This window comes from Otolemur garnettii, unplaced genomic scaffold, assembly GCF_000181295.1.
Source record: "Otolemur garnettii isolate 467f Iridium unplaced genomic scaffold, OtoGar3 scaffold00056, whole genome shotgun sequence".
NCBI lineage: Eukaryota > Metazoa > Chordata > Mammalia > Primates > Galagidae > Otolemur > Otolemur garnettii.
In genome coordinates, this window is record NW_003852451.1 from 7,314,382 (window position 1) to 7,341,010 (window position 26,629).

General features: G+C 49.5%; 1 protein-coding gene across 2 annotated transcripts in view; it reads right to left on the reverse strand.

Annotated features, from left to right (window-relative positions):
* Nucleotides 1-26,629, reverse strand: part of IGF2R (insulin like growth factor 2 receptor) — a 116,047-nt gene that overhangs the window by 2,124 nt on the left and 87,294 nt on the right. For both annotated transcript variants that reach the window (XM_003792391.2, XM_023514628.1), the window contains exons 31-47: nt 25,599-25,789; nt 24,200-24,326; nt 23,641-23,760; nt 22,934-23,190; nt 22,452-22,670; nt 19,268-19,417; nt 17,924-18,085; nt 16,616-16,823; nt 16,089-16,235; nt 14,897-15,131; nt 14,089-14,225; nt 11,987-12,101; nt 10,838-10,984; nt 9,984-10,171; nt 7,303-7,489; nt 1,650-1,799; nt 811-880 (exon numbers count right to left, since the gene is read on the reverse strand). In XM_003792391.2, coding sequence (XP_003792439.1) covers nt 811-880; nt 1,650-1,799; nt 7,303-7,489; nt 9,984-10,171; nt 10,838-10,984; nt 11,987-12,101; nt 14,089-14,225; nt 14,897-15,131; nt 16,089-16,235; nt 16,616-16,823; nt 17,924-18,085; nt 19,268-19,417; nt 22,452-22,670; nt 22,934-23,190; nt 23,641-23,760; nt 24,200-24,326; nt 25,599-25,789 — 2,810 coding nt within the window. The remainder of the gene's footprint in view (nt 1-810; nt 881-1,649; nt 1,800-7,302; nt 7,490-9,983; nt 10,172-10,837; nt 10,985-11,986; nt 12,102-14,088; nt 14,226-14,896; nt 15,132-16,088; nt 16,236-16,615; nt 16,824-17,923; nt 18,086-19,267; nt 19,418-22,451; nt 22,671-22,933; nt 23,191-23,640; nt 23,761-24,199; nt 24,327-25,598; nt 25,790-26,629) is intronic.

Consider the following 26,629-nt stretch of genomic DNA (forward strand, 5'->3'; position numbering starts at 1 on the left):
CCTGGTAGGGACCTGGGAATCAGAGCGGGGCACAACTCATCCCAAGGAAAGGGCCCTCTCCACTGGTGGAAGCTGGGGAACAGACAGGTGCCAGCTTTCACCGTCCTCCCACCAGTGACGGCTGGTCACTGTCTCTGGTTCCCAGGTCCCCATCAATGGAGGAAGGTGAGGGCTGGCAACTCCTGCTTGTTGTGACTAGGACTGAACCAAGCAGGAGGGTTGCAGCAGCAGGTAGCAGCAGGGCCCTTCAGCAGGGTCCTCACAGCCAGGGGCAGGGCCACACAGGTGGTGTTCAGAACAGCCGGGACTGGGAGAGTGGGCGGATGACAGGCCAGCAGTACCAGGGGAGAAGGGGCTCCTCTGACTTACTCATCATTCTCAAGGTGCCCAACTGGAATGGGTGGGACACACAGTGAGGAGGGAAGACACAGAAGGGATTCATGCCAAAAAGTCTAGTTTTAGAAAGCAATTTGGCAATACCTATCAAGTGTCACCAACGTATTTAATGTCCTTTGACCTAGCTAATACCTTTTTTCCAGAAATTTATCTGAAAGAGATCATTAAAGGCTCGATGCTCAAACATCTTCATTACTTTGTTTTTTTATAAATAGCCAAAAAAAGTGGAAACAACCTAAACATTAAATACTCTAATGAAATGCAGTTGCAAGCACAATGAAGACACAGGTAATATTTTCCTGTCTAGATTTCCAATCACTGGTGCCACTGTTCTCAGCTCCACTGATGCTACCCCGACACGGACAGCACTGGCGGAGCAGGAGACAGGCACCCAGAGATGCAGGAGAAAATTACCTTTGAGTATTTGTAGGACACGTTGGAACTTCTTCTGCAGCAGTTGGTCAGTCTATTCATCACCGTTTCCCTGTAACAGAGGAGCACATAATTACTGAGAGGGGGACAGAACCCACACTGCCAGCTGTGACCTCCTCCAAGGGGCAGTGGCAATGGTGACATGTGTCCTACAAACACAGACCTCTAAGTTAACAGGCGTTATGAACAACCTATGACAACTGTGTGCGCCAAGGGACTAGCCAATGGCAGGACACAGAGATGTGCGTGACACGTCCTACCCTGCACCCCAGACCCTCTGCCCCAAGTCTGTGCTTCTGGGTGTGAATGGCCAGGGCCAGGTCTTCTCGGCCACCTCCTGCTCCCAGGCCAGAGCCACCAGTGGGAGCGAACATGAAAATCTACTTGACAGTCCCGTGATGTGTGATGAGTCCTTTCACCATGTGAAGCAGAGACAGAAGGACAGCATCACAGCCAATACTCTGCCAGCACTTAATAAATGCTCACTTTTATGATGGGGAAAGGCAGAGGGGTCAGCTGAGCGGCAGGAACCCCGCCAGTGAAAGGTGGTGTGTGTTGTTCTACCAATCCTCAGGCACAAGACACCACCATGTAGCGTGCATGCTGCACCTCAGCCTCTATCAAGCAGTGCACCCTTCACAAAAAGCAGACATTTAAAAAGCAAAACTTTGGAAAGTGCTTCCATACGGTGTTTCAAACTAAGATCCTTAAGACCCTTGCTGCCGTTGGGCTTAAAAAGAAAAAAATCTGAGCCCAAGACGTGACATTGCAACACGCGTCCTGACACCCACCCACCATGGCCTCAGCACGTCCCTCCTCACCTTCTTTCCTTCTTATACAGCAGCAAGGCCAGCAGGCAGCCGGTGAGCGCCACCAGGAGCAGACTCAGGACCGCCCCGACGGCCTGGCTCCGCTCGGAGAGCCCCTTGTGCCCCTGAGAATCCCCAGAATTCTCGCTGTCGAAATCCATCCTGGAAGGAAACCACAGGAAAGGACACCATGTCACTGGGCAGTACTATCGCCACAGTCACGTCCCCAGGAATGCCCAACTTGGAGAGCTCTGCCTTTACGGACAAAGATTCCCAGTCCAGCCCGGTAAAATGAGACCTGCTTGACATGGAAAAGGGGAACAAATGAAAACCCCCTGATGAGTTTGAAGGCAGGGGTATCGGAAGACAGACAAGAAAACACACTCCCCACTTCCTGGAAAGCTGTTACATTTAGGACATGAGGAAAGATGAGCCTCAGAGCCACAGCCCTCAGGCCAGCTTCCCCTAGGGTGGGACTCTCCGGGGTGGGCAAAGGCCCTTCTGCAGTGAAAACTCTGAGGAACCTGCTGGCCACACTCCTCTCCCAGTGCCAAGGCCCGTTCTTCTCTCTGAACTTACTCTGGGAAGAGGCAGTGAACACAGCCCAGGTGCCAGCTGCTCCACTGAGACACAGCCTCAACGCTCTACAGGGGCTGAGGGTATGGCCACAGGACAACCCTGGGCCTGGGCACAGAGCCCACCGTGCCACTTCTCTCCAAGCCTGTTATGTCCCAGGCGGGCACTAGTGGGAACACATCAGCTCTGGAATCACAATTCCCCTCACCTCCACCCCCAGCACTGCACGTATACTGAAGAGGAAAACCGTATATTTCCATGACATTAAATAGTCAAGGACAGTTGTGAAAATAACACAAAATGAGAAACAACTGGACAGACTTCCCTTTCTGCCCAGAGGACAACACATATGACACGACTCAACACTTCTAATCTTTCCGGCCCTCTGTCATTTGGAGCCGCACACGCACAAAAACAGACTCATGTAACAGAAATTCTTCCCCACCCAGAGAAGGCAGAGAACAGCGATGAGAAAAACACGAACATACTGCTCAGGATAAAAAGAGAGGCCACCTCAGCAAGCCTCACCCCTAACGAAGCCGGATGCCGAGGCTGCTGGCTGCTCATCTAGAAATGTACTTATTAGGGCAGGCCTGGCTCCAAGCAGTTGGGTCAGAGGGTAACCAACCAACCAACCAACCAGCAGCTTGGGCACGTAAGGGGAAATGAGTCAAAAGTCAGCGTGAGTGATCTCGTTTACAGCGTGAGAAAGATGAGCAGCAACAGCGCTGGGTGTTCAGGGCTACCTTAGCTGGCAGTGCCGACCTCTGCTGGGGGACGCGCCCCCACACCACGCAGATGTGCAGCCGGTTCTGCAGATCCTCTCCCCTCCAAGCCAGGAACCAAGGCACTCCAGAACCAGCCTGGGCCACTGACAAACACCTCAGATGTATCCCAAGAGATCTTCACCATGATCCGGTTCTCAGTGTATTTTAATTTCTACCTTTGACTTCTTCTTTAAACTATGGATTATTTAGAAACATGTTTTAAGTTTCCAAATGTGCCTGTACTTTACAGCTATTGTCTGTTCCTTATTCCTAACTTCATTGCACCAAGCACGTAATTAATTCAGTATCAACGTTTAGGAATTTGTTGAGACTTGACTCTTTCATGGTTAATTTCAACAAAGTTTTGTAAAGGCTCCATGTGAGGTTGAGAAAATGGTTCCCAGAGTTGGGAACAGTGTTCTGAGTGTGTCTATTAAATCCAGCCTTTCCCTGTGCTGTCCAACTTTGCAAAAACCTTTCCTTTTTGTCTACTTGACCCAGCAATCACCAAGAGACAGAGATTTACCATCTCATCTCCTCCTGTGTGTGGTCTGCCAATTTCTGCTCTACACATTGAAGCTTTTTTATTAGACTGACATAACTTTAGGATTCTTGCTGTTTTCCTAGTAAATTGACCCTTTTAAAAAGTATAATGACCCTCTTTATCCCCAGGGTAGTTCCTTTCCATCGTATCTGGTATTAACCTAAGTGCGGCTTTCTTTGGCATTACTTGCCAGGCATACCTTTTCTTGTCCTTTGACCTTTCGTCTCTTCTGTGTCCTTGTTTAAGGCATATTCCCAGTAAGTTGTTTTTCAAATCCAATTTGACCATGTGTCTTTTAATTGGCAGGCTTAGTCCATTTTCGTTTACAAGTATTGATATATTTACATTTATTTCCACCACCTCAGGTTGGATTTTGTTAGGTTGTATCCTTTTTTTGACTTCTTTTGAGACTTAAGGTGTTTTTAATTTCTCCTCTTCTGTATTGTTTTGGAAGTTATATACAACGTTTCTATTATTTCAGAGGTTAGTCTTGAAATTCTGGCATGTATACTAAGACAAAAGGTCTGTAATTAATGTCTTTCAAACAATAAGGAAGTTTACCTTTTTCTTCCATCCTTTCTTTCAAGAAAATAATTTCATTTTAATATAATGCTGTTATCCTAAGAAAGAGAGCCTCTGATTCCCACCCGCTAAGCCTACACGCACACCATTGTCACCCAGCACAGTAAGTGCCCGCCTAATGCTGTCCACAGGTTCTGCAACAGGAAACTGCAACTCCAAACTAAATTAATGTGATTTCCTTCAACATGGGTTTGTTACAATGTTGATGAGGAAATAAAAAGGTTTTCTTAAAGTTGTACTTTCCAAGAACCTATGAACAACATTTTTTTCTTTAATTGATGGGGATTCACTGAGAGTACGAGAAGCCAGGTTACCCTGATAGCATATGTTAGGTAAAGTCCCTTTTACAATTGTGCCTTGCCTCCAAAGGTGTGTCACACACCGAGAGAACCTATGGACAACGTTAAGTGAGAATGTACTATATTTTACTTTTTCTTATTTTTTAATTCAACTAATTAGCTTCCCTTGAAGCTTTGGCTATCTTCTCAGTACACGGGGCTATTCTGGTATTTCACAACCATGAATGGCGTTTTGTCCTGGTGATTAACTCTGCCGGGCACGTGGCAGGCCCATTCCATCTGAAAAATGTGTGTTTTTTAACTTTGTGAGAGTTGTTTTATTATTTTACTTAATCAGAAGTATATAAACACTGATTATTGCTTTAACCAAAAATTGTGAAATAACCATGGTTGGGAAGCAGGAAGAGGGTGTAGGACTCTCTGGCATCAAAGGACGACAACAGGTGGAATATAAAATGTTAATTTAAAATACTGAAGTATTATCTTAAACATTGTTATTAAATTTTAAGCCTTTTTAATTTTGTGAAGGCAAAAAGTGGAAACCAAATAAACACATGTATATATAGAGAAAAAATAAAAAAGTAAAAAAAAAAAACTGAAGTAAAATTCCAGAAAAAACAGCCAAAAGAACTAAAAATGGTCATCTGTGAGGGTGACAATTACTACTAACTTGTTATATTTATGTAACTGTAGCACCTCTGTGAATTGACCACCCACGGGACTGTAGGAAGCTGGCCAACACACAGAGGTGGTCTCCGTAAGGAACCAGGCCTGCTGCGCTGATATGTACGAGTACATGTCCAGTCTGTGAAAATGAGGGCAACTTCAGGAGGTGGTCAGTGTGGGGAGGAGGTCTGCTGTATTTTAAAACGTGCAATACTTTGATAAAGAAGAATCATCGCAGCTGCTACCCCATGCCATACCCGTGAGTGGCCGCACCCAGCAGAACCCTCCCGTGTCTGTCCCAGCATGAGGCAGGCAATCTGTGACTGCCCCTAATGGGTAGAGGTTTTGCTGCTTGTTTTAACTCTTGTTTTCCTTTTTAAAAAATCTTTACTGCTTTATCAAGCACATTAAGGCATTTAAGCAGCTCCCATTTCTGATGTTTAAATGTCATGGAAAGCAAGGTCTCCTATACAACCTCTTTTCTGGTTTTACAGGAAAACCCCAAAGTCCCATACGCTGGCCCCCAACTGCGTCCTATTCACATGAAGTTTGACTCCCAAATTTCCAACACGGACAAAATCTCAGGCTGGGCTGGTTTCCTCCAAACACACACAGAAAACCAGCTGCTGAGGTGGAAGGCAGGGTTAAAACTCACATTTTGCTTCTTCCGCAAAGAACTGCACTTTTAAAACTTATTTTGTAACGGCCTCACAAGAACTCCATAAATATACTGGGTGCCAAAAATGTATACACAATTTAAGAAAGGAAAAAGACTGTATTAAAATTGTTAATACTCAACATACACCGGTAACAAAAGATGAATACAAGTTACATTTAACTTCTGCAGTTACCACAGGTGCTCCAAGAGGTCACCGCAGTGTCCAGACACGCTGAACAGAGCAATGGAGAAGTAACACAGAGATAGTATCTCTTATGATGCATGTTTTTGTGTGGTTTTTTTTTTTTTTTTTGGCACCCCTGGTATTCAAAAGCAGAAAAAAAACATTGGTGAAAAGTCTCTTTTCACTATTTTGGTACCATTCCCAACATTCTCTGTGACTGTGTAGCTCAGCTCCTTACATCCCCAGCCCTGGAATACTAGGACAAAGCTGACTATTTTTTACTGAGCTAGTACCTATAGATAAAAGAAAAAGAACAGTGGTTTAAGACCTGAAATATGTGATCTGAATCTCCCCATCATCCCAGCCACTATGGTGTGCTGCCCTAGGATCCCTTTTTCAGAAAATGAAGGAACCAACCACATGTTAGGAATTCGTTTTTCTCTTGATATTAAAATCTTAGGACAGAGAATGAAAAGTCTGTGTGACATGGCAGGAGAAACTTGGAAAGCATAACCCAAGAGGAAAGCTAATAGCACAGACGTGGGCAGCGGAGGGAATGGCTGGGAGACTTGGCCACAGGAGGTGGCACCCTCCTGCAGAGCAGAGCTGAACTGCTGCTCAGGAGCCCCGGCCTGCTGCTGATTTTCAAGATCTGTAGGGTAAGTTTCTTTTTTTTTTTTTTTTTTGAGACAGAGCCTCAAGCTGTCCCCCTGGGCAGAGTGCCATGGCATTACAGCTCACAGCAACCTCCAACTCCTGGGCTCTAGCGAGTCTCCTGCCTCAGCCTCCCAAGTAGCTGGGACCACAGGCGCCCGCCACAAACGCCCGGCTATTTTTTGGTTGCAGCCGTCATTGTTGTTTGGCGGGTCCGGGCTGGGGATTCGAACCCGCCACCTTAGGTGTACGTGGTTGGCGCCTTAGCTGGTTGAGCTATAGGCGCTGAGCCAGGGTAAGTTTCTCATTCACTCAAACATAGAAAATAGTTCACTCAAATCAAAGTGAAGGTTTACCTCACAAATAGCTTATATTAGGACAGAAAAGGTATTCTGGGAATACACAGATGAGAACCAGCTGATACCAGTGAAGGTGGGGGTAGGAGTGGGGAGGAGGCTGGAGCAGGAATTGCTCCAACTGGACCCTGTTCGGGTCACCACGTACATGGAGGAAGCCCAGCCAACCTGCTGGGGGTGGTAGGCAGTGATGACGCTGGCCCTGGGAGCTGGCTGTGTGGGGTATGAATCTATAATTTTCTCTCTTTTGGGGGCAGGTTTGAGTATTTCACCATAAGACACTGTGGGGGAGAGGCCACCCACACACACACACACACCCACACACACACACACCCCGGAGTGAGGCTCGCGAGACGCTGTGCTGGGAGGCTGCACTCACCTCAGAGGACACACGGCCGAGGTGTACCAGGAGAACAGATACTGGCAGTCAGCAGTCTCGTGGCTGAACTCGGGGCTCCCGTCCTTCACCAGTGGGTCGCAGTGGAAGAAGATGGTGGATGAGACAGACTTTGTCTTATCCTTTCCACATTTAGAGGAAGAGGCAAACACAACATCCAGATCACCATCTGTCACAAAGGAAAGAACACACACAACCACAGCACCATTACCATCCACTTCAATGACAGCCCAAGGTCATTTCCGCATCATTTGTAGTTTGCAAAGACGTAACATCAGATGTAGGGATTTTTCATCAGATGTCCCCCACACACTGCTTCACTGCTTAGAAAGGCCACTCGACGCCCATTTGCAGAGCTCCTGGCTAAGTCAAAGTGTAGTAAAGAATTTAACCTTGTCCTAAAAAGGGTCTGGCCTCTGGCCTCAGCTACGGATAGGACCTGGAATAGGCCATGTAATACTTGGGACCAGCCAATCACACATCTATGCAATGGAGCCCCAGTAAAACCCTGGCCACCAGGGCTCAGGTGACCAGCCCCACTGGCAACACTCCACGCATATTGTCTCACATCAGTGCTGAGAACAGAACAGGTTCTGGTTCCACAGGAACAGGCCAACAGAGGCTCTGCGTTCAGGTTCCTCCTAGACTCTGCCTTATGTGCGTCTCCCCTTAATTTTAATCTATATTTTTCTGGTGTAATAAATCATAACCATTGAGTATAACAGCTTCCAGTGAGTTCTGTGAGTCCACTGAATCTGAGGGGAGTTTGGGGAGGGGAGGCCTTGAACTTGGAGCTGAGCCTTGCAGAAGTGAGCCCTGCACGGACTTGCTGCCATCAGACATGGTAGTTGGCTTGAACTACCAGGAACACAGACAGCAGCATGGACGGCCGTGACCACAAAGACAGGGGAATCCAGAGACAGAGACACATAGCTCAGCCTGCAACAGGCCTGAGTTCTCGCTGGGGATAGGCCAAGGCAGGAACTGTACCCTTCTGCAGGGCTGTCGTGGGGGAGCAAATAGCCAAGTTCGTGGGGGTCAATGTGGCCGCTCTACTCCATGGCTAGAGATAGGGCTTCTTAGCTCCCTGTTCCTGCCCTCTCAGAGAAATGACGGTGAGACTCATGAAGAGATTTAAACCTCATTTCTTCAAAAATGAGCAAAGAGATCTTCAAAGCTACTTCCTGGAGCTGATGAATGAAGAAAGTGAAAAGGTCCGAAAGAGATTTTATTAAGCATAAAGAGATGTGTATGTGCACATGTGTGCAGGCACGCATCCTGGACGTGGGGATTCTAGAAGGTCCACTAGTCACACAGTGGACGAGGAGCTTCTTACTCTTAACCAGACAATGTTGCAGGGCTATGCTGTGGAGCCCGAAAGCTACTGCAGACACATGAGGCAGTGTAGCCCTGGGCAGGGGGAGGAAGAGGCCCTCTGTGCAAGGAACAGCATGTATGAAGACACCAGGCTACAGGATGACTTTGGGGTCCATGAATCACTGGATGGCCAGAGCCACATGCACTGGCAGGACCAGCAGCTGGGACCTGTCAACCAACCTCTGTGTGAGAAGAACTCAGACTTTCTTTCTCTGTATCACAGGGCACCTTGAAGACTTTTAAAGCCATACTTTAGTCGGTCAACAAACATCTACCCAGCACTTCCTCCAGGCCAGACCCTGAGAAGGCAGCAAGACCACAGTAGCAAGTGACAAGCAGCATTCGACTCTAGCACAAAGGTCCTCACTCCTCCACATGGGGTTATGAAAGTGAAGGAGACCGATCCGGGCACGGGCAGCAGAATGCACTCCCCCAGGGCTACTCGGGCCAGGGGCGTCATGAGCCGATGTGCTGAGGCCAGCACGGAGCTGGGCAGGGAGCGGTGAAGCTGACCACCTCCTGCTGCCCCTCCGCTGGGCACTGCTACTATGGCAGCACATCATCTCCAGAGCCTGGGGCCACATGCCGCTTCTTGGCCCCGACCCTGGGGAGGGAGCAGCCTCCTCCTGCCCCCACAGGGGCCCTCCTAGCAGTCCTCTTACATCAAACTTGGCTAGGGGGACTTTCAGACATGCTTAGCTTATTACTAAGATAAAGTTACTACATTTACACAGTTCATAATCAGATTACGAAAGGAGCTCATTTACAGTGAAAAGCTAGCTGGTTTAAAACAAAAACTGCCCTTTGGAACAAGAGGCCACCCCTCTATCAGCAGCAGCAGGAAACCTTCGTCCCCTGCTATTTCCTCCACGGAGGCCGCGGTCTCATAACCTGCTCCTCTCATCCTTTTGAGAAATATGAAATCTCTTACCCTTCTCTAAATAGTATTTGAGGACTCAAAATAAGGAAGTGTGGTGTCTAAGACCAAACAAAGCAAAGGCAATTCTGATCATGCATACCTCTGACTCCACCCCAACCTCAGAACTTTTGGTTGAAACCAGTTCTAATGCTGTGTACTTGTGTTCACTGAGGTGTAATTTGCCAGCAGTGAAATGCCCAGGTCTGATGTTCACAGTCTGATCTGTCTTAACAAAATGCACATCATGGCACAGAATGAGACCAGGTTTTTGTTTTAAAATTAATCTAAAATTTCAACTGATAGGAGTGTGTTGGTGAAATTTTTAAAAGAAGTTAAATGTGGAATATTAATGGGAAGAATCAATGACCTTGAATGTAGTACTTGGTTTGATCAGAGGTCCCAACTTTCCGACTGAAGCGCTGATCATTGGGCTTGACCTGGCATATGTTGGCCCCGGAGCACGCTGGGTTCCGGGAGCTCGTGATGGTGGAAAGCTGGATTTCATACAGGTAGTTGTCCCCGTTGCTTCTCATGTCCCCAGAGGCACTGAATAGCCTGAACAGACAGAAGAGATCACACTCACTCAAACCCTTTAAGAAGGCATTTTGTTATATAAACCCAGTCCTTAAAAATAACTGTAGGGTCCAGGATGTTCCCTCTCCCAAGCGGGAGAGCGCTTTCCCCAGGGACTCCAAGGGCACCAATTTCCATCATAACCAACCTTCGCCACCCCCCCACGGCTCTGTTCTCTGAGCATTCCTGCCCTTTTCTTAAGATGCTGTATCCAGCACCACGTGGCCTTCACTCCATCTATGTGTGACCAGACAGGCACACCCAGTCACCTTGGCCACCAGACCCCAAAATCAGCCCTAATGACATTGGTGAGAAAAAAAAAAAAATGTTTTTTCTGACAAGCCCAGAAGATCCCTGTTCAAACACATGTTCAGAAAGCTTTGGGTTCAAGCCCTGGGCTTATCATGAAGGGAGGGAGGAGGGGGGACTTTATTTTTACACTTGGGAGAACTCACCATCTTTAAGGTGTTAAAACTTAATAGTTGAGTGATGTTTTTCCTCGATTTAGGCAAAATAGGATGCTGCTCCAGCAACAGTAACTAAAACACACTGACCTGTTTTTCTTGTGATACCCACGACATGGAAAGCTCGGAACTGTGGGTTTAATTTTTAATATTTCCATGCTCAAAAGGAAAATGTTTCACTTACTTAAAATAAATATCCCCGAGGCTGATGCTCCTGCCATCCACGGGGTTGACAATCGTGCCGTTCACCATGTGTACCTCCTGGGGCTTCACGGCGCAGGCGGCCCGAGATTCCCAGCTGAAGTAGTACGTGCAGCTGTCGATGTCAAACCTGGAGAGGGAAGCGGCACTGAGTCACCTGCCAGCTGATGCCAGAGGGCCGCAGCACCCCTGAAGTGACCTCCCTGACAGCCCCTGGGCTGGTCAGAGCTTCCAGATGCCGCACTTGGGCTGGCACAGTTATGTCACTCTGTTTGAGACCCAGAACAGAGGTGGTGACTGTGGCAGAGACCCCAGAACAGAGGTGGTGACTGTGGCACACCTCAGTAATGTGAAAAAGCAAGCAAACAAGTATTTAGGACAAATTTTTAAAGATTTAGCCACTGCAACATTTAAAACCTGGAAAATTTTGATCCTAGGTTTTCAGATTTTTTGTTTTATAAGCTTCCGAGACTCCTACATCAATAAATCCTCTGACAATTTCTGGGTTTCCCCCTTTCCAAACCCAGCTTTGGGATGGAATCCATTTGTTCCCAGCTCGAGGGCTCCCCCTGTCGGCCAAAGCCCACTGGCACGGGCTGAGACTGCCTGGAGAATTCTACTGCCTGCAGGTCCCAGTCTGCTGAAACACCTGGCCCTGGGTGGCCAATCACACCCCTTCAGTTCTATTATGACACTCAAAGCCAGAGGGGCAGCTGAGTGCCTCTCAGACAGCAATGAGAGTGCTATTCCTGGACCAAGAGTGGGCTTTCTAGGGCAGGCAAGGCTGGAAGTTGCATTAGTCCAGTACGTGGGTCATTACAAAAGTTGTGAGATAACATAGAAATCAAGAAAGGTAAAATCTAAATCTACAAGGATGGAAACAAATGAAGCCCTTCCAGCAACACTAGTAAGCTGAGCAAGCAGAAAACTGCTTGGGTAAAATACAAAGGATGCTATCAACTGTGTTTCTTAAAAGTAAAATAATGCACCAAAACACAGTATCACAAGTTTGTAGTGACCTTACGAGGGCACCACTCTTGTGTGAGCAGCCACTCTCCCCCATCTTCATGAAAACCCGGACCCCCCCAGGGTGGCCCCTGCACAGCCCCACCCTGAGCCCCAGCCCCCTGACCTTTTGAAGGCAGGCATGCCCACCGTCATCGAGCAGGTCAGTTCTATCACGGTGGATGCGTTCTTATTGTCACCACATGGATAACCTTTGGAGTAAGTGACAATCACTCTGTCACCTGAAACACACAAACAGGTGCACTGACGTCACTTCTTGCGTATTCTACAGGCCTCGACATTGGAGTCAAAATCCACCTGAAGGGCCAGGAGCTCTGGGTTCTCCAAAGGCTATCGATTTGCTCTCAGCACCCTCAGGACAACAGCAAGACCTGGGGTCAGACCTGCACCTCCCACTCCATGACTTGGGGTGGCCAACTGCCCAGCCCAAATGTGCAGAACAAGGACAGTGTCCCAAGCATAGTGCAGGGGTGCAGGACTGCAGCCAATGGCAGCGGTCAGCACTGCTCCAATCCCACACAAGTTCTAATACACTTTAGGTGCTTTCCAGACAGGGCCCCTCACAGGAGCATCCCAATAGCAACAGGCAGGGACTAGAAAAAGTGAAAAGCCAGAGGCAGGGGCCAACTCTGGTGTTCTCAGGTCTTCTGGCTCTAAGTCAAGCTCCGTCAGCTTGAGGGGATCACATTAAAAACAAACAAACAAAAAAAACTAATCCCTCTACTGTGCAGGGCCTAAGAGAAAAGTGGCACACTCTCTAAGTTGCCCGTATTACAGGGGCAGTGTGGCCACCAGAGTTTGACTATGTGCCACTGCCAAGAGACTGTGAGGCCTGTCCAGGGCGACAGGCTGGCCTTCTATGCCACAGCTGTCTTACACCTGTGAAATGGACCAGGATTAAATTGAATAAAGCACAACTGCTTGATAAATGTTAGTTCCTACAATAGTCTATCTCCTCACCTCCAGGGTGGGCTGTTGTTCCCTAAACGAATGCTAGGGTCCCAGTGGCTATCCTCAGATGGTGTCCCACTGAACCTTAAGAGCAAGAGATGATTTCTAGTTCTAGTCACCAGGAACTCAGGATGTCAAATGCTGGCCCCGGGCAAAACTACAAACTCTTCCTACTGGGCACACCTAACCTGCAGGATGGTACTCAGAGCACAGAAGGCGGCCGCCAAGTCACCACCAGTGAGCCAGATTATCCACTTCTAGGTTACCCAGTGCTCCTCTTGCCTCAAACTGTTAGTGGAGCCTTAAATATTTTACTCTTTTAAAGCTAGCTATAAGAAATGGGGGTAAAGACTGGCCAGATGTCCATATACAACTGCGAGATCACTGGGGAAGTAGCCACATCCTCGGGGACCCTCAACCCTTGAGTGAAGCAGGAATGGCCCCAGTAATCAACCTCCAAACGTCCCAAGCCACAGCCAATCTCCAGCTGGAGGTCTGGCCATGACCTCCAGCCTTATGGCGGCGCCTGCCTGCTACATACCCACAGGTTCTGGGTTTGCTCTTTATCAAGGATGACAGTAGATTCCTCAGAATCCCCCTTCTCTATTTCAACATCTCAACCTACTGAAGCCATCCTACGGTTGCATCACGATAACGTGGGCACTCCCACTCCAGCCTAGTAGGCAAAGGTGACCTTTTTCCTTTATCGGCCCCTCCAACACAGCCTAGTTGTCCTTAAGCTAAGAAAGTTCTGTTTTCCTCCTTTAAGTAATGAAAAAGAACATCTTTCACTAAACAAGGAAGTATAAGATGAATTTTCTATTAAAATTATTAAAAGGATCATTATCATTTTTAAAATTGTTAAGACATTACAAAAATGTGCCCCTTCACCAAGTCCTGGTGCCCGTCTGGCTTTCAAACTTCTGTATATGTCAATCTAGGCACTGGATCTGCAGCTAGAACACGCACCTCAGAGGGCTCAGAATGGTCTTGCCTCCTCCTAGACAGAAATGCCTTCACAAGTCAGCTCAACTCCTGCAAACTGGGTGGGAACCCTGGTCTCACATAACACAGAGCAGCACTTATCCTAATGTTCCAGGAGTTGTCAAAATGCCTGAGAGATGGTCACCGGGAGTATCAGTAACATCTGGAGATCTCCACCAAAACCTGTGTGGAGCTCCCCATCACACCCGGAACACCTCACCTTCCCAATTCAAACGGCTCCATGCACCAAGCAGAAGGACCCCAAGGCCTTACCTGAAACATCCAGCTTCTGTGTGTGAACAAGTCCCAAGACCTGGACCTCACCAGTGGGGCTCTTTCTGCAAATGCTGGCTCTTTCAGAACACTCAAGGGGCCCTTTATATATTTTCTGGCACAAATTTATATAGTACCTATAAAATGACAGAAAGGGAAAGGGAGAGGAATGCAAGTTAAGTCTTGAGGTGGGGCTCTTTTAGGAAAAAGTTTAACAGTTCTAATAACCAAGTGTTCCATCCCATCCTTGAATGTAGCACTAAAATAGCTTTCCCAATAAGAAAAGGACAAAGAGTTAAGTAATCACGAAGGAAGTGGCTCCCAAACCAGATGTGGCGGGGAGGAGGGGGTGCCCGCACCACAGTGCAGCAGAAAGAAGGCTCTGGAGTCGAGGCAGGCATGACCCAATCCTGGCTAGCTGTCCACCTGACTTGGAGCTACTTAACCCTCCAAGTTCACCCCCCTGCTCTGCAGCGACACCTTTTGGGAGTGCCTGGCAGAGTGGGCTCTCCCCATGTGGGGCAGTCAGGACCAGTAACCACCCCAGCCAGCAACACGTAAGGAATTCTTGCCAAAGACCTGAGAAAACCAACACACCTTCCCACACACGGGAGGACACACAGAGGGAAAACCTGCCTCCTCCAGCCAGCCCAGTGTCTTCTTGGTTCTGAAGCCTCCATTTCTGTTCACCCAAACTCCCCTCACCTCCTCCAATGTCAGAGGACTCCTCACATACCATGACAGACATTCTGATAAAAGCCATTGCCAGCCCCCAGCCCCACCTCTAATGTGTGGGAAGGGTACTCACACAGCCCCCTCGTGGTCCAAGGACCAGGACCCGGTGAGGGAGGACAGCTGCCGTAAGTCGTAGGTCTTGTGTTTCTGAATGAATTTGCACTCCATCTTCTTTGGAGGGCAGACAACTTTTGTCTTCCACTCAAATGTCACCTCACAGCCACGAACTTCACTGAAGACTTGGGGCCTCCCAATGTCCTCATCTTCATCACACTTAAATATGATCGTTGATGTCCGGTGGCTATTTGCTGAAGGGAAGAAGGCGTGGTAAGGGGTAGTTGCACCTGTGTCTGAGCCTCATCCCCCCAAGTCCTGTCCCCTACTCTGCCCGGCAGGCACCACTGACTCTACTCAGCACCTTCCCATTCCCACGCACAGCCCTGGCCACCTAGCACTCTGTGCCATTCACGGTACCTTAACTCCAAACAGATCCAGCTCCCTGGGTCACAGCCTCTCCCTGTACATCTTAATAACCCCATGGTATTGGCACAGTTCCCCGTAGACAGGTACCAATGCTCCATCAACGCACTAACAATCACAAAGTTAAAGTAACAACCCAATACCTGTAATTATCTAAAAACCTGAGTCCCTTTCAATGAAGCAAGAATAATGTCAAAATAGCTGTGTCAAAACTATCACAGTCGGTCTTACAAACTGACTGCCTGTAGTTCCGTAAACGGTCCTACTCGTTTCCTGGTCGTTTACAGAACCGCACGGCCTTTCACACGTGTCTCTTCCTGTGTCACGTGTTAGTTGATTCTCTCACGCTGCTCCTCTCTCAGCACCACAGGAGCAAAGGCACAAAGTTCAGCTCACCAGGAACCCCCCGCCCTCCCCACCTGCCACAGAGCAGCCATGAGCGGGTCCCCTGGTTTTCCTGAACACTCACTGGCCACCCTACAGACCCACAGTGGGCAGTCACTTTGCCAAGACATGAATTTGAAACACCAGGGCTGAAAACTGATACATGGACACAAGCCCCACCAGCTAGTGAGTGGCCAGGCCGGTCTATAGATACAGTTACCTGAGGATCCCCCTCAGCAAAAACGCTTCTCTGTGGGAAAGAGCCCTCACAGAAGGTTTTATGGAATGGAACACCTGCTCTCAAATCGGGCATCCTCAAAGGTCTCAGTACGAATCCAGCCTAGAGAAGATCTAGGGTCTACCGCCCCAGACCACTCTGGGCACAGAGCTGTCCTACTCACAGTGTCTGCAGAACCCCCACTCGTGGTCCCTGTCGTAGTTGGCAGTGGTGCTGCACCACAGCTTCGACCTTCCCTCCACAACACACTGATCGTAGCTCTTTCGGTTGAATATGAAGGGGAAGACACAGGGGTCGCCCTGCTCAGTTTCTGAAAGAAGAACAGCATCTAAGTAACCTGGGTACCAGCACTACCCCGCAGTGCCTTGCCAGGCACAGCCACCTAACATGTTCCTGAAGGACAATGGAAGTTGTCCGTCCCATACCACCCACGTGACAACCAGGGCTCACCTACCTAGGTGACAACTGAGACTTGCCTACTCAAGTTAACAAACAACTGGCAGGGCAGAGCCTGAGTCAAAGCACAAGCGTCCACACTGGGAGGGTAATGTATGTAATGGGACGCTTTGTATCAGGTCCCAGGGTTCAGCATTCAGGGAGTTTGCAGCTTCATCCCTCAGCTTCTTTCTGCTGCTAGTTTAATTTCACATTCACTAGAAATTTAAAACTTATCCCATTGCAGGTATTTACCTGGAGGGCAGTTATCACCATTCATATAATTTAAAATGACCGCCTCGTCCTGGTGCCTGTAGTCCAGCCTCATGGATGCCACCCGTCCAAACGACACCCCCTTGCTCCCCGAGAGCAGGCAGACGCCACCATCCTTACAGCCTCCTCCGTCCGGCCCAGCCGCTGGGGTGCATATCCCAACACTATACGTGCGGGAGTCTCGAGTCACCTGGACAGACAAACATCATGTGCGGCTGCAAGCAGGGGGACAGCACCTGGATCTCCAGGTGGAAAGAGAACCGTCACCGCAGTTTGTGCAGGAGTCTCATGTGGCAAAGCACAGGCTCCTGTGTCTCATCAGAGCCATGCTCACCCCTTCCTCCCCACCTCCTCTGCCCAGCAGCCCAGGCAGCCCACCGCTGTACACAACTGCCCTGGTTGTCCTGTCTGTCCATCCTGAAGCCCACATTCCTTGCGTGTGCAGTGGGGTGCTGTGAAACCGAGTGCCTCAGGGAACAGCAGATGCTGCACAAGGACACGCCCCCACAAGGACCTTGCCCTCCTCACCCCCTCTACCCTCTGCAGGCCACCACCTGCTGTACACCTGTCAGGAGGGCCTATACCAGGCAGGGGGCTCCTTCACAGGAGCCAGGAGCCAGCTCTAAGCCAGAAACACAGAGCTGCCACACCCAGACTGGCACATGGCCTGGTCCAGACACTGGTGCGACCTGACCACATGTGGATCCCAAGGCTCAGGGGGTCAGAGGCTCCAGCCACAGAGACCAGGACCCTGACGTGACCCACAGTTCACAGACATGAGGGCTAGGGCTCCAGCATAACACCAAGTCACACACCCAGAAGCTTCTTGAATAGGGGGTGCACGCCTTTGTGGGTGGCAAACTGCTGCCTCTGTCTTACAGCCAGGCTGGAGACAAAAGGATTCCCTGTGGATTTCTGTCGGTCACCTCGACCTGGCCCTGATGTGATGGGTGTGTTACACAAGTGTCCCTGAGCCACCCTGTCTGCTCCCATCTGATAAGAAGGGTCTGTATGACACCTCACTGGGTCACTTGATTCTCACAAAGTCTAAAGCACATAAACGTGCTGACCTATGACCCCAACGCCAAGTCCTGCTGTGCCCCCAGGGCAGAAACCTTCCTGACAGGCAACCCTGTACACCCCACACGAGAGTCACCACCCACAGGCTGCCAAGGTGGCCACTCTGATGGCCACAGATGCCATGTCACCTGAAACGCTCCTGGCAGCCCCAAGGTGGTGCTCACCAGGAGCACACCAGTGATGGCGAGGCTTGGGCACAGCCTTACCTACCTTAAAGGTGTCCTTGGAAAGGCTGGACAGGTTGAAGCTGTACAGCAGCTGCTCGTCTGTCACAGAGCAGCCCTCAGTCCTCACTTCGTCAGGACAGACGACCGGCGTCTCCCACTCAAACACAAAGTCACACTCACTGGTCCTTAACAGCTTAGGCATCCCCTGTTGTTCAGAAGAGCATGGGCTTCAAAACCCCACAGCATAGGGACAGCAGCCACCCACTGCACTCCCCCCACGGCAGGGGAGGGACACTCAACAGCGGCACTTCCTGGTGGCACAGATTGCAAATAGGAGCCCGCCCCATGCCCCACAGACTCCCTGGCAAGCTTAATGAGAAATAGAGAGACCTGCAATGTCTGTGCTACAGCCCCACCTGTCCCTGACAACTCAGATTGTCATTACACACAGAGATTCACAACAGGCAGTGTCCAAGAGCTCTGCGGTGTCTCCGGCCTCTGTACGGAGCTCCTAGCTGGCAGAGGTCTTTTCCTTTCCTGTTACTATGCTTTCCTCACTGCCAGTCAGCTGCTAGGTCTCTTTGTGACACTGTCCCCAGACCCACGTCCAGCAGGCTTGGGGGCTGGCTCTTACAAACCTGCTGCAGGCCAAAATATCAAGAAAGTCATCTTCACTGGAATTATAAGACATAACAGATCGTAATCTATCTCCTGAACTCCTTGGGGACAGATGGGCCTTGGAATCCATCATCTTTAGAATTTTAAGAGGCAATATGAGGTATATTATTTATACTACATGAAACATGGGCACCCCAGGACCCTGAAATTAAGCACATCAATATTTCTGCAGCAAGATACATGAATATGCACGTTAGGTGGGACAAGTAGCAGCATAAATAGCCTCATTCACATCATTACAATGGGCACCCATATTATACATCAAGTTCACAAATAAGAGTACTACTCTGTCATAGTTATCTTGATTCCAGAGGTCCTTGCTAATTTCTGAATATCAGGCTATGTCCTGAATGATTACAGCTGCCCACAAGCCTGACTGATTTCCCAATAAGAATAAAATCTGTAATATCACAGTAACAAAGAAAGTTCTGACCCTGGCACATAACAGCAAAGCTGAAAGCCATTTCTACGCTCCAGTGCTCCCTGGTTTTCAGTTGTAGCAAGACTCCATGTGCTGCTCACTCTGGGTGAGCCCACTCAGCCCTCTACAGAACGGTCCTCAGTTGTTCAAACATGACTCGAGGTCCCACACCATCTGAGGCAGACTTGTGAATGAGGCTCTCCTGGACCTGAAGTGTGCTGTCTGGTTATCCAGCCCTGACTCACTCAGCTGCATTCCAGGACCTACACCCGCAGGCAGGACACTCACCATGCTCACACCTCTCTTGCAGTGAAAAGCGATGAGTGAGGTATAGTTGAAATGCTTGTCTGCTAGGCAGGGCGTGTTGCTTTCAAAATTCAGGTAAACTTCTTTTGCTATCGGATTGAGTATTGGAGGTCCTGAGACTCGGCCAATATCCTAAGAACAAGAACAAGAACAAAGAGTTTTCAGGAAATTAGGTGTTCCCATGATCAGTGGGGTAAGAGCTAATACAGAATTGCAAAATCAAAAAAAAAAAATAAAAAGAATTGCAAAATCCAAACCACGGTTCTAAAAATGAGCAGTATCTAAAAAAAATGAGTTAATATCAACTCAAGTAAAAATTCTGGACATTAAAATACTGCAAAGGAACTTCCCTACTTTGTCTATTAGTTTCAATTTTGACCCTTAGCTTATAATTACCTCTAAGTAAGGTAGGTTCTATTTCTACACGTATTCAATTTTCAAAGATTCTACGCACTAGGACTTTCTCTCTTATCCAGGGTGACATAGTAAGACCCTGTCTCTTCAAAAAAACAAAAACACCAGGCTCTGAGCCCACTGCACAATGGTTATGGCATCAGCCACATACACCAAGGCTGGCTGGCGGGTTCAAACCCAGCCCTGGCCATCTAAACAACAACAACTGCAACAAAAAGTAGTATTGTGGCGGGTGCCTGTAGTCCCAGCTACTTGGGCGGCTGAGGCAAAAGAATCACTTAAGCCCAAGAGTTTGAGTTTGCTGTGAGCTGTGATGCCACAGCACTCTACCAAGGGTGACACAGTGAAACTCTGTCATAAAAAAAAAAAAAACCAACAACAAGACAAAACAAACAAATCAAGAACAGGCTACAAAGTCCTCTATCAAACTGCTGGTGGAAGGCAGGCAGCAGGAACCCAAGAAACATCCCTGCCCCAGCCCCTCCCACTGCCCCCCACCTCCTGGTGCTGCCAGGTGTGTCCTCAGGGGCAGGGACAGGTGTTGTTCACTGTTGATTTTCATTGGTTGGCACAGCATCTGACACATGGTAGCTCGTCAATAATTACTTCAGAGTAAACAACTGGGAGAAAGGCAGGTAGCTAGGAAGGGCGTGTGTTATGCCATGCGGGTGTGCACACATGTGAGTGCTCACACACGAGTATCTCCCCCATGACTATGTCCTCAGCGGAGTCACTCTGCACTCATCACCATGGGCATACTCAGAGCACAGGACACACAACACCCTCTCCAATAAAGAACGTACCACAACTTCTCAAACCTGATCAGAGTTGGCTAAGTAGGAAAATATAGATCAGACCTCCCAGAAAAGGACTCGAAACGGAGGCCCCCAACCCGTACTGCTGGAGACGATGTTACCAGAGGCCTCCTAGGAAGGTCAGGTTAACCCAGGCCCTCATCTCTGTCAAAAGTACACCATGACCACACGGTGGCTCACACCTGTGGTCCCAGCTACACGGAGGCCAAGGAGGGAGGATGACTTGAGTCTAAGACAGGTGCATTCAAACTGCAGCCCACGGGCCACATGTGGCCCGTCTAGGACATTTATCCGGCCTGCCAGGTGTTTTTGCTGCTGCTGCCTGTCCTGCTTAGCAGCTGACTCATCCCAGGGCCCCCAGTCTGGCCCTCCAATGGCTACAACCAAAAAATAGTTGGGCATTGTAGCAGGCACCTGTGGTCCCAGCTACTTGGGAGGGAGAGGTAGGAGAATCACTTGAGCCCAGAAGTTGGAGGCTGCTACGAGCTGTGATGCCATGGCACTCTACCCAGTTCACTGAGGGATAGTGAACTGGCCCCCTGTTAAAAAAGTTTGAGGATCCCTGGTCTAGGAGTTCCAGATTACAGTGAGATATGATAGGCCATTGCCCTCTAGCCTGGACAAGAGAACAAAACTCTGTCTTAAGAAAACAAAAGCATAAGGCCAAGCATGTTGGCTCATGCCTGTAATAATCCTAGCACTCTGGGAGGCCAAGGTAAGTGGATTACTTGAGTTCTGGAGGGTGAAACCAGCCTAAGCAAAAGCAAGAACATGACTCTACTAAAAAGAGAAAAATCTGGCCTAATGGTACACACCTGTAGTCACAGCTACTTGGGAGGCTGGGGCAAGAGGATTGTTCAAGCCCAATAGTTTGAGGTTGCAGTGAGCTATGAGACCATGCCACTCTACCCAGGGCACAGAATGAGACTGTCTCAAATTTTAAAAAAAAGAATGAAAAATTATAAAAAGGAAAAAAAAAAAAAAATGACTTGGCGCCTGTGGCTCAAGCCAGTAAGGTACCAGCCACATACACCTAAGCTAGTGGGTTCGAATCCAGCCTGGGCCTGCCAAACATCAATGACTGCTACAACCAAAAAATAGCTGGGCATTATGGCAGGCGCCTGTGGTCCCAGCTACCTGAGAGGCAGAGGCAGGAGAATCGCCTGAGCCCAGAAGTTGGAGGTTGCTGTGAGCTGTGATGCCAGGGCACTCTACCCAGGGTGATAGCCTGAGGCTCTGTCTCAAAAAAAAAAAAGTAAAGAAAAAAAACTCATACTATAACCATAGATATGAACATAGCTAGCTTTCATTTCCAAGGACTAAAACACACCAAAGATTTAACAAAATACTAATATAACTCATGGAGATAATGTTTAAAGATCCAAATCTGTATCAAAATATGGTAGCAAAAAGCCAAATTTCCATATTTGCAGAGCATTCAGCTATCAGCAAAGTGGCTTTTGCCCTTCATTATGGTGTATGACCAAGGAAAGAGCTTGTGTTTCCCAAGTGTTTTAATTGCACAAGACAAGCCTTCAGAGAAACTGGGACATGCCAATGTGCTTTCTTGCCACTTTACCTGAAAATCTCTCTTGATTAGAATCAGCCCTGAGGCTTCTAACATGTCACACAAAGGAAGTGCCTATACACGTGTGTTCACCTCATTGACCCATGGCTCAGAGACGTTCTGGCTGCCATCCCCACCTGGTGATGGTTACCATGCACAAACTGTCTGGTTGCCATTACCACCTGGAGGTTCCACACACAAATCTTTATGTTACCCTCTTCCCTGCAAGTGTCCAGAGCGCCCAGTCCCTGCTCGTTTCCCCATTTTCTCTCTGCCTGAGCAAATCTCCCTTGAAAGAAAGCAGCACAATCTGAGGTTACTGCTGAAAGTCTTGCAAAAATCATCTCTGCCCTGGATTGCCCGCACTTACTATGGGGGGACCCTTGACAGGAACTTTGCACACAGCGGCTCCAGCAGGACATGGCACCCCATGCATGGGGTTCAGCGGCTGGCATATGTTGATATAGAAATCAGGGGTGGTATCGGAGGCGTCATCCTCACTCTCGTCATAGGCTGTGTAGCCACCAGTGCGGTGAATGAGAGGGGACAAGTCAATGATAGAGCTTCCGTTCCTCACGGAACATTCTGTCTGTTACATAGAAAAAAACTGCATTAAAGTTGACAAAAAAAAATTTCTTAATCACCACTAAATCACATAAGAATTTAAAAAAGAACAACTAAAACAACAGAGCAGTAAGGGTAGGTTAATGTCTCAAAATGCTCCATCACAGGGCACCAGGCTGTGCTGGTCAGCTTCAGACACTGGGACAATAGGAGTGGACAAGGTCTACTGATGAACCCAGTGGCAGGACCTGGTGCAACTGATGCCACCCACACCATCTCCAGACTCACTGGGCGCTCGCAGGCCAGCGGTGTGTGCCAGGAGAAGAAGAGCGTGCACGTCTGCTTGTCCAGCGAGATGAGCATGGGTCTGTTGGTGGGCCCGGCCTCCGGCCTGCACACAAAGCTGATCACGCTCTTGTAGCTCAGGCCAGATTTGGAGGGACAAGGGGACCCGTCCTCATATACTAGCTGTAACACCTGGTCCACATAGGTCAGCCGCTTGCTGGCCTTGCCCACGCTGATCCTGGTCTGACCGAAGCAGGCCCCTGCACCACAAGGAAGAGTGGAGAAAAGAGCCATTATGGACTCAACGGCCAACAAGGACAAGCAGAAAGAAGAGCCATTATGGACTCAATGGCCAACAAGGACAAGCAGAAAGAAGAGCCGTCGTGGACTCAATGGCCAAACAGGAAGAGCAGAGAGAAGAGCCATCATGGACTCAATGACCAAACAGGAAGAGTGGAGAAAAGAGCCATCATGGACTCAATGGCCCATTTGCTGGTGAGAACTTTCAGAGAATCCAGACTGTTAACTTCACAGTTAATACATGTAGTTTACGTGTCCAAGATGGTTTTGGCCAACATTATACCTTTAAAATTTCAGACTGCTACAGGAGATGAAGGAGTGTGATCCTGGCTCTGCTCACCACATGGTTAGGCCAAGGGCAGCCCAAGGGAGAGACAGCCAGACGCTACTCCCGAAACCCAGGTACTCACCCACGCCAGGAGAGCAGTTTTCATTCTCCCCACAGACACTCATGTAGACGAGGCCCTTCTCACTGTAGGCAGCTGTGAATCCTGTTCTGCCACTTAAAGAGCTCAGATCAAACAAGTGTCCTGTACGGTTGGGGGAACACAGTGACCCCAGTGGGCTCCATCAGTGTCAGGGCTTGTGAGTCTTGCCACAACTCACTGCCTGGCTCACTGACACTGCCGTAACCACTCTGACCAGCTAGTGTGTCTCCTGAGATGTGTCCCCAAATTTGTTCATGAGACAGCCCACCTTCTCACCAAAGATGGTGGCTCACAGCACCCTCTCCACTGGGAACATAGTGCAGCAGCCACTAGGACTTCCCAAGAAAACCCCTCTAGTAGAGGAATGCCCCCTGTGCCTTTCTGGGTGCCTAGCAGAGGAGAGTGGAAGTGTCCCAGCCCATCCAGAGAAAGGCCAAGGCCACCACACATGCCACACACTTCTGCCCAGGATGCCTGCTGTCCACAGTTTCTTCCTGTGTCCCTCCCCTGAGCTGGGCTTGACAATGGCACTGACTCTCACCTGTGCTGGGGTTGGTGACCTGGCAGTCATCGTGCTGGTTGCTCCGCACAGGACAGGCAGCAGCTGTGGGCCAGGAGAAGGTGTACTCACAGTCTTCCACAGCGCTGATGAACATGGGTCTGGAGTTCTGCAATCAAGCACAGACTGGTCCCAGGGGATGGGAATCTGGATCTCTCCTAACCTCCCCTCCACAGCGGGAAGCTGCTCTGTGGGGAGCCATGAGCACATGAGATTATTCCTAACTCGGTGTACTCTGGGGACCAGGTACAGATGAGGACAGCAAAGGATGAGGACGTGGCTCCTGGGGTACCACTAGGTGCGCAGCACCCACAGGGAAGGTAAAGACGCCCAGAGAGCCCACGGAGGGCCCAGGAAGGCACCTCAGGCTGAGGCACAGGGCAGGCGGAGATGGGTAGCCAGGGTGTGGAGGCTTACTAGGAGACATGAGAGGGAAGATGGCGGAGAGGATTCTGAAAACATGTGAGCTAACGTATACTATGTGGTCCCAACACAAAGCCACGCCAGGAGAGCTCCTTGTTCACAACCGTATGCATCCCTCCACTTCTCAAGCCAAGAATGCTATCTGCTTCACCACAGGATCAGTACAATTCGCTCAGTGGCACCCTCCTTCCTCGGTAAACCCTGAACAGCTCTGCACCCCCATCAATAAGCCTGGGCCCCGGTATAGAGCTCCCCACCCTGCCCCATATACCCCACATGGTGGGGTAGCCTTCTGTCCTGTCTGTTCAGCCAGGGACAAGAACCACAGGGGCTGGGATTCCAGTGCCTAGAGGCTCCCACATGTAGGGCAGGGCTCTGCACGCTCCTCCCAAGAGGAAAGCTACTATCCTGATCACACCTGCACACAGAGCTCACCTCAATCTCACCAAATGAACACCATTAGCACCTGCTTTTCCACACCCCAACCCAGCAGGGAAGACTCACCCCCACTGATCATCCACCTGCCACGGTGATGCCTGGCACTCCCTACCTCTTCTCTGGCTACCCCACAACAACTGGCAAGGCACGACAGTGACCAATGAGGAGTGCGTGAGTAACCAGGTTACACGGCCAGCGAGTGGAAGGGGCCCCTCTGACCAGGTCTGTCTGACCTCTCACTCTTCCCAAGCTGCCTCCCTGAAGACAGAGGACGTGCTGTCCAGCGTCAGTATCCTCTGCAGCCTTTGGGAATCTGAGTAATTCTCAGGCTAGAAACACCCTGTGGAACCTCTCAGGAGCCAGAGAGAAAGTGTCCCCGGAGCACAGGCTGAGCGATGCTGGACTCTCAGCCTCAGTCAAGCAGGTCACCCCGACCTCTTGAACTCTCTCACGAGGATGTGGGTCTCCCTGACCACTGGGTCTGTGCCACTCCCACAGCTGCAGTAGGGCTGTCCCTTACCACTTGGCTCTCGCTGCAGGTGAATCGGATGGTGGTTGACTTTTTCCTAATACGGTCTGGGCACACGTCACCATCGACATACTTCAGGACAATCACGCCGTCTGTCCACTGAGGTCCATCTCTCACCCTGCCCAGGTTCACAGGCTGGGCGCCCCCCTGCAGACATGCAGCAGCTTCTGGAGGGCAGGGTGCTGCAATACAGCGAGGTGAGATGTCAAACTGGCCACAGCGCTTCTGTCTGTGGCCCCAGAACACCCACTATTTCTTTCACACAAGTCAGATGACAATGACACATCTGTTAGTTCTCACTCATTTAAAAGTCATTCTACCACAAGCAGATTGAGGACAGGCCTTGACTGTGGTGGGGGATCTAAGATGTGACAGTTTGAAATCACTCCTGAGCCCCACATATGATGGAGCTGAAATTCCTAGAGCAAGCCAATGGGTCCATTTAAACGGCCCACATTCCTGTACTCTCTTTAATAGAGAAGTCACCAAATACTCTGCTCATTTCCCAGTCCCTGAACCATCTGTGTCATCTGCCCTGAGGAAAGACACAGTCCCACACCACTGGTGTAAACCACAGTGTCATACTTTGGCCAGCTAGACTCAGCGAGGGGAAGTGGGCCCACAGCCTGAATCCACACAACCCAGGATGTGTGGAAATGGAATGTCTCATGTTCAGGACTCTGAGAGGCCACGAGGGACACAAAGATCACTGGGGACTGCTCTCAGTCCCACAACTGGCTCCTAGTCTGGCACTAAAGGGTCTGAGCATGCTGTCCCCATGTCATGAAAGGGCCACCAACACTACTCTAGACAAACAGTGGCATGCACCAGGATGTCCTACCTGCTATAGAAAGTTACTTCCCACCACTGTAATTTTCATCTACCTCCACCCTCCATGTTCAGATACAGTTATGTTCCCAGCGGAGTCCCGGGCCACACACAGGACTGATCATTAAGACCCTCAAGTCAGTCTCGGCTCGGCGCCTATGGCTCAAGCGGCTAAGGCGCCAGCCACATACACC